Source organism: Cupressus sempervirens, chromosome 7 (assembly GCF_028749045.1).
Source record: "Cupressus sempervirens isolate cs-2001-9-10 chromosome 7, ASM2874904v1, whole genome shotgun sequence".
Taxonomy (NCBI): Eukaryota; Viridiplantae; Streptophyta; class Pinopsida; order Cupressales; family Cupressaceae; genus Cupressus; species Cupressus sempervirens.
The window spans coordinates 776,584,803-776,592,138 of NC_143124.1; the positions used below are offsets into that span (position 1 = coordinate 776,584,803).

Genomic DNA, 7,336 nt, shown 5'->3' on the forward strand with positions numbered 1-7,336 from the left:
AGAAAAAAGCAACAAAACTATATTCAATAAGGCGCATTTTGCTAGTTGATCCTCATTGTCTATGCCCACTTTATACAAGAAGATGAAAATGTACAAGCAAAATTGGCGAAGGAAAATGAGCACGCTAAACTATTGGCTAAATATGGGAGCCTTGGGACCAAATTTCTAACCAGCCATCTCTTTCAGGAACTACTTGGGTGTCACCAAATGCACAAGGCCTAGACAAAACCAAAACAATCAAGGAGAACAAAATTATGGCTTGTAGAAAAAGTTCAGAAATTTGTCAATGCCTCTATAATTAATGTCAAATTCTCCTAGACATTTGTTCCCAGGATGTCCTAGGATGGAGCGGCTGAAGGAGAACCCAGGTATGTATCTCAGGACAATGTAGGATTATTTGTTTGTGGCAGTAGTTAGATTTTAGCAAAATGTGAATGCCATCTCCTTGCAAGATAGATTATCAAGCAACAAATATGTTGAGTGATGTTCTTTGCTAATGCATAGGGTCTACTTTGGGCTTTTTGAGTCTATTTTTTGAAGTAGAGACATCAAATTTGTTGGGAAATTTTGGTCCACAAGGATACAAGGCTCAAGAAGAATGTTGCCTGTCACACACAGATAAATGACCATGCACAGGTGATAAACATGAACTCAGTGCAACTCATAAGAGGATACAAAAATTAGCATCCTCAATCTTGGAGTGTGTCACTTCCCTAAATTTAACATTTCTATTATAAAGCAGGTCATTCTCAACAACTTAGTCACCTTTTGAAGCATATCTGGGTCATTTGCCTTCAACTCCACTTGACATAGCTTTGGAATAATAGGAAGAGAATGTAGGAGAAGATTTCTAAGGAGTTAAACGTTAAAATTTGTTAAGAGGTCTAAACAAATTTAACTCCAAGTAAACTACCAACTATAAAAAATTCAAAATATGTACTACCAAAGAAATGATCAGCATACTACTTCTTTTGATATGAGAAAATTTCAATAATGTGAGGCTAAATTAGTCCCTATCAGGCTGATTGAAGTTACACTGAAAGTTCTTTTGGTTCAGTTCTATGTATTTTTTGCAAAGAAGCTTTCCTATTTGGATTCTTTTGTCAAATTTGATTTTGACTGAATTTTTTGTTATTTTATATATTGTATTCACCAGCAAAGTATGTCTTTATGCTCCTCTGAACATTTGGCTTAAATTATTCACTAATACTGTATGATTTATTAATGTTGTGAAATAGTTTATATGTTAGTGCCTTTTTAAGGTTATTATATCTACTTCAATCTCAAGCTACCATGAAGATGCCAGTAAATTGTTTCAATTGTTACTGCTTGGTAGTAATAGGTAACAAATGCTGAATTATGTTGTAGGCTATGACATATTTCTCTATAGAAGAAACACAAATTTGGCATATTTATTTGTGATTAATGTATAGTGGGAGCTATTATATTGAAGTATCACACAGATTACTTTCTACTTCTTACTATGAGAGTTATTTGTTCTTTATTAAATATGTAAATTTTTGGGGATAAGACTTGAAAATTGTAGATGAATTTCTATACTGATTGGATGGTACGATTGCAGATAACTACAAGAAAATGGGGTACAATTAGCACACAAGCACCTTTAGTCATCTAGTAGTAGGACGAAAGGATGTATAATCCATTACATTTACAATTTCACCCTCTTTCTTGGGTCATATATTATATTCATGGGTCAATGGGTTTGACTCAAAAAATGTACAGTTGAATCGTGATAGCAATATCACAATTTGACTTGCTGTGGAAAATATCTTAGGCTTATCTATTGATGAGCTCAAGGGGCTTTCTAATGAATGGTTCATAAGGCACAACACTACTTTTACGTTTTTCAAATGGGATTCCAAGTAGAGTGGTTTAAACCATGGAGGAAACTCCACAGTTAAGCCTTCTTGAGCTGGAGTAGTACTGGAATGGTTGAGCCTTTGACCAAGTTGTGGTGCTTAATCTTTGTGAGCACTCCCTTGATGTAATTCCTTCAAACAAAGAGTAGCACAAGAAATTTATTAAGTTTTTCCATAATCTGTACAATATTTATTAATTATTGTGCATTATAGTCTTTCACAATTATTATCTCAAACGTGGATGATCTAATGAGGGTATTGAAACCTATGGATGAGAAATGACTGAGTTCTTCGTGGGAGCACACATAGGGAGACTACAACTTGAGTATTTTCCATTGTCTAAGAACACATGTTGTTGATTAGCTATGCTGTGGCAAATGATGGGGAAAGAAATTCAAACTGGTTTCCTAACGAGGTTGAGTGATTTATTGAAGTTGCTTTGACATTGATGTTTTGCAGAATAGTGCCAAGTCACTTGGATGTTTGAATTGATCTCTTTGTTGAAGCATAATTTCTTAAGGACTTTTTTTTGAAGGGTGTAGATGACTCATAATTTTTAGTTCATTATGACGTATGTCAATGGAGGAAGTGCTAAGTTTTTGTCAACTCTTTTAAGATGTTTTAGCTTTTCTCCCTAACTATGGCATGAAGTTAGATAAATTACATGTGGTTGCAGTACTAGATATTGATGTTGTTGGCACATTTACAATGAGTCAAGCAGCATTGAAGTATTTGAGGGAAGGTGGAATTGGAAAGCCTCCTTCAGAGGCCGGTGTTATTTTAAACTTAAGTGCTACAATACAGTACCTCAGCTTTCTAGTATCAAATTCATGTCTTTGCTACAAAGGTTCATTTTTAATCATTATATTCTTCTTGGATTAAGATTTGAATTAACTATTTAATAAATTTAAATGTTTCAGCATAAACATGAGAGTCATTTTACTTACATAATAATTTAAACAAGTTATCTAGCAAAGTTTTGTTTTGTTTACATGCAGCTGTTGATAGTCTTACAAGATCTATGGCTTTAGAGTGGGGGACAGATTATGGAATACGTGTAAATGGTATTACATCTAGTCCAATTGAAGGTATTCCTGGAATGGACATACTTTCACCCAAGGAATTCCTAGGCGATCTTCGGAAAAACCAACCTCTTTATAAAGAAGGAGAAAAATGGGATGTTGCTATGGCGATCATCTATTTGGCATCTGACACTGGTTAGTATCTCTTGAACCTATCTAATAATCAATATTCAAATCTCAGAGATGGAAGCTATTAAAAAAAAAAATTTGTTTGGAGGGTTTATTTGTTTTTAAATTTCTTTTCCATAGACTTGGAGATATTTAAAAAAAAAAAAAAAACAATTTTTGAAAATTCCATGGTATAGAACTTTGAAAATAAGAATAGTATATTAGTCATACAAGAATGCTAATAGTGAAGGTTCTCTCTAACAAAGGATTAGTCATACAATTGTTTATGTCCCTCTTAAAAGGTGTAGACCTGATCACTATAACTTTACATGGATTTATGTATCATTCAAATTATTAGCTTGAAACATTATATATTCTTATTTTATTTATTTGCTCTTTTTTGCTTTTAACTTGTATTGCAAAATTCTTCAATTTCTAAAAATTAATGGAGACATGTCTCGTACCAGAGATGTGTTTGTCTCCAAAACATGTCTTAGAAGGTGCAAGATGGCTCTCCCTGTACCAGTGCCTTTTTCCTTAGTCTGGAACTCATTAAAATCCTTCTATCCTAATCAATTTTCATTTAAACTTTGGCATGAATAAGGTCTTTACATTAAAATTTAATAAGTGTACATAAACATTCAAATCAGCATTTTCATCCACGCTCAGAGTGGTAATTAATCTACTAGATGAATTCTCACAAATAAGGGGCATTGACATGTTATTATATTTCTTTGAAGTGTTCATAGTTGTAAACATTAAACATCTAGTTTTCTTTCTTTTCTTTACAAATTTTAGGAAATTGTGCCATTGAATGTTGGGAACATATTGGGTGTAGAAGACAATGGTCTCGCTGCAAAATATGGTAAATGTATAAGTTTTGATTCAAGCCCTCCACGCAGTTGAATCCTGATAAATTAACATAATTTGATACACTGGAAACAATACTCATATGGGAATTAAAGTTACAATATCCATAAAGATAGAGGTTTCACACATCACATATCCTTTTTTTATTAATTGATTACACGATCAATAAACAAGTTAACTAAAATCTCTACATTTCATGTTGTATCCATTTGCAGCATGTGCCTCATGGCTATGTTTTTGTGATGGGTGATAACCGGAACAACAACTGTGACTCTCATGTTTGGTAAGTAGAGTGGAAGCTTAAGTTTCTAATAGATTGTGTGCCACCTATATTTGTATATCTGACTTTTAAATGGACTGACTCTGATTTGTCTTATTTTAAAACAGGGGATCTCTTCCTATCAAGAACATTCTAAGAAGATATGTAATGTGTTATTTGCAACCGTCACAATTGGGATCTGACATATACAGACATCATTAGAAATTTAGAGGCACGAGATTTGCCAGGATGTTACTAGACAATAGCTTTTATGACAACATGAATTCTTTTTATGGAGAAAATCCTAGTAGTAGTTATGCATCATATGCAACCTTCAAATATTGGCAAGGACCCTAGTGGAAAAAAAACTAGTGGTTGTGAGTATGTGTCATTGGATTATCAATTCCTGACTGGGGTAAAGCTTCTTAGGAAAATTTTGTCTATAGTAAAATGAGCAATTGTAAACTTTGCAGACTCACTTCTCAGTCACATAATTTGGTGGTTGTAATTTCCTTGTGTTTCTGATTACGAGATACTACTTGAATTCTTCAAAATTCAATGAATATAGAAACAGTTTCTTGTACTAAAGTAATATTTGAATGATTCTTAATTCCAAATGCATATACAGTGTGGTTTAGATCAAAATAATTATGATTGCATAACAATCAAGATGATATATATTTGCTATTTCTGATATATAGGAAATTACATGCAATGACTGAGGAAATTCTTAGTACCTTGTACTGTTTGTTGTGTCTGATATGCAAGTAAGAATTTGCAAATATGCAGGCCATCTCTGATATAACTTTATATTTATGCTCTAAATATTGTGATAAGTTGTCTGATATGACAATATAAATATACTCAAAGATGATGTCATTTTTGATGGTAGACTTTATATGCCTGCACTGAATGGGTGCCAAAGGCAATATGCTCTCTTACAGAGCGATCATTGTGAGATACAAAATATAATAAGTTCTTCCAATCATCCTAAGCTGAATGATAGAACTACCTTTTTAAAAATTTCATTAGAAATGATTAGTCATTTTGTAAATGACATGAGTTATATCTCTTTTCAGTCGCACCCTTTCATAATAATCTCTAACCACTTCTCTTATGATCTAGATTGGTTTGTTCATAATAAGCACTATGTGGGGGTGACTTGGTGAGATGACCTAGGGGGTGGACTTGGTGAGCAAACATAAAGAGTCCACTTGGTGAGTGTACTTGAATTGTCAACTTGGCGAGCTGACTAGGGGAGTCAGCCTGGCGAGCTGACATGGCGAGTTGACTTAAAGTGGTGAGTTGGTGGGGCAAGTGGGGGTGACTTGGTGAGCTGACCTGGAGAGTTGGCCTAGGGGGCAAACTTTGTGAGCAAACTTAGAGAGTCAACTTGGTGAGTGTACTTTAATTGTCATCTTGGCGAGCTGACTTGGGGAGCCAGCCTGGTGATCTAACATGGTGAGTGGGCTTAAAGTGGCAACTTGGTGGGGCAAGTTGGCAAGCCGACTTAGCGAGGCCACTTAGAGATGCGACATGGCGAGCTAACTTGGTGAGCAAGCTCGATGAGCAGACCTAAAGATTGACCTTGATGAGGCACTTTGGTGGGGCGACTTGATGATCGAACTCAAAGAGTCAACTTGGCGAGCATACTTGAACAATTGACTTGGTGGGGCAAGTTGGAGAGACAACTTAGCGAGTCCACTTGGTGAGGTGAGAGGTGAGTCAACTTGGTGCAACAACTTGGCGAGCTGACTTGGTGAGCAGACTTAAAGACTGACCTTGATGAGGTGCTTTGGTGGGGTGATTTGAACAATCGACTTGGTGACATGACTTGGTGGGCTGGCTTGGCAAGCTGACCTAGCATTGAACAGTAGACTTGGTGAGCTGACTGAAAGAGTCAACTCATTAAGGTGACTGGGTGGGAGTGACTTGGCGAGCTGACCTAGAGAGTTGACCTAGGGGATGGACTTGGTGAGAAAACTTAAAGATTCGACTTGGTGAGCACACTTGAATTGTCGGCTTGGCAAGCAGACTTGGGGACTTGGTGGGACATGTGGGCGAGCCAACTTGGTGAGGTGACTTGGTGACATGAATTGGTGGGCTGGCTTGGCGAGCTGACCTTAAAGAGTCAACTTTGTGAGTGTACTTGAACAATCAACTTGGTGACATGACTTGGTGGGCTTGGGGAGCTAACCTGGCATGCGTACTTGAACAGTAGACTTGGTGAGCTGACTTAAAGAGTCAACTCATTGAGGTGACTCAGTGGGGGTGACTTGGTGGGCTGACTTGTAGAGTTTCTTAGGGGGCAGACTTGGTGAGAAAACTTAAAGAGTTGACTTGGTGAGCATACTTGAATTGTTAGCTTGGTGAGCTGACTATGGGAGTCGGCCTGGTAAGCTGATATGGCGAGTTGACTTAAAGTGACAACTTGGTGGTGCAAGTTTGTGAGCTAACTTATCGAGGCCACTTGGTGAGGCAACTTTGCAAAGTGACTTGGTGAGCTGACCTACTAAGTGTACTTAAAGACTGACCTTGATGAGGCGCTTTGGTTGGGTGACTTGATGAGAAAGCTTAAAGTGTCAACTTGGCATGCCGACCAAGTGCGTTTACATGGTGAGCGAGCTTAGAGAAGCAACTCTATGGGGCAACTTCGTATGCACACTGAGTGAGCCCACTTGTTGGGGCAAGGTGGTAAAACCACTGGGTGAGTCGACTTTGTGAGTTGACTTAATGAGTCAACTCGTTGAGGTGACTGGGTGAGGGTGACTTGGTGAGGTTACCTAGAGAGTTGGCCTAGGGGGTAGACTTGGTGAGAAAACTTAGAGAGTCGAATTGGTGAGCGTACTTCAATTGTCAGCTTGGTGAGCTGACTTGGGGAATCGGCCTGGCGATCTAACATGGTGAGTGGGCTTAAAGTGGCAACTTGGTGGGGCAAGTTGGCGAGCTAACTTAGCGAGGCCACTTAGAGATGTGACATGGTGAGCTGACTTGGTGAGCAAGCTCGATGAGTGGACCTAAAGACTGACCTTGATGAGGCACTTTGGTGGGGTGACTTGATGACCGAACTCAAAGAGTCAACTTGGCGAGCATACTTGCACTAGTCAACCTTCATTGATCAAATTTTTGACCCAATT

The 7,336-nt window shown here is 37.5% G+C and overlaps 1 protein-coding gene across 1 annotated transcript; it reads left to right on the top strand.

Moving 5' to 3' along the window:
- The first annotated feature begins 343 nt into the window (after positions 1 to 343).
- Positions 344 to 4,421, top strand: LOC149549633 (peroxisomal 2,4-dienoyl-CoA reductase [(3E)-enoyl-CoA-producing]-like). Its single transcript, XM_089794349.1, has 6 exons — positions 344 to 368; positions 2,557 to 2,652; positions 2,879 to 3,097; positions 3,721 to 3,743; positions 4,156 to 4,223; positions 4,328 to 4,421. Exons 1-6 carry the CDS (start codon positions 344 to 346, stop codon positions 4,419 to 4,421), a joined length of 525 nt encoding a protein of 174 aa, XP_089650475.1.
- Positions 4,422 to 7,336: the final 2,915 nt, after the last annotated feature.

Coding starts and splice junctions, on each gene's coding strand:
- LOC149549633 (XM_089794349.1), top strand. CDS start 344: ATGGAGCGGCTGAAGGAGAACCCAG. Junction 369..2,556: donor GCGGCTGAAGGAGAACCCAG/GTATGTATCTCA, acceptor ATGTGGTTGCAG/TACTAGATATTGATGTTGTT. Junction 3,744..4,155: donor TTTCATCCACGCTCAGAGTG/GTAATTAATCTA, acceptor ATCCATTTGCAG/CATGTGCCTCATGGCTATGT.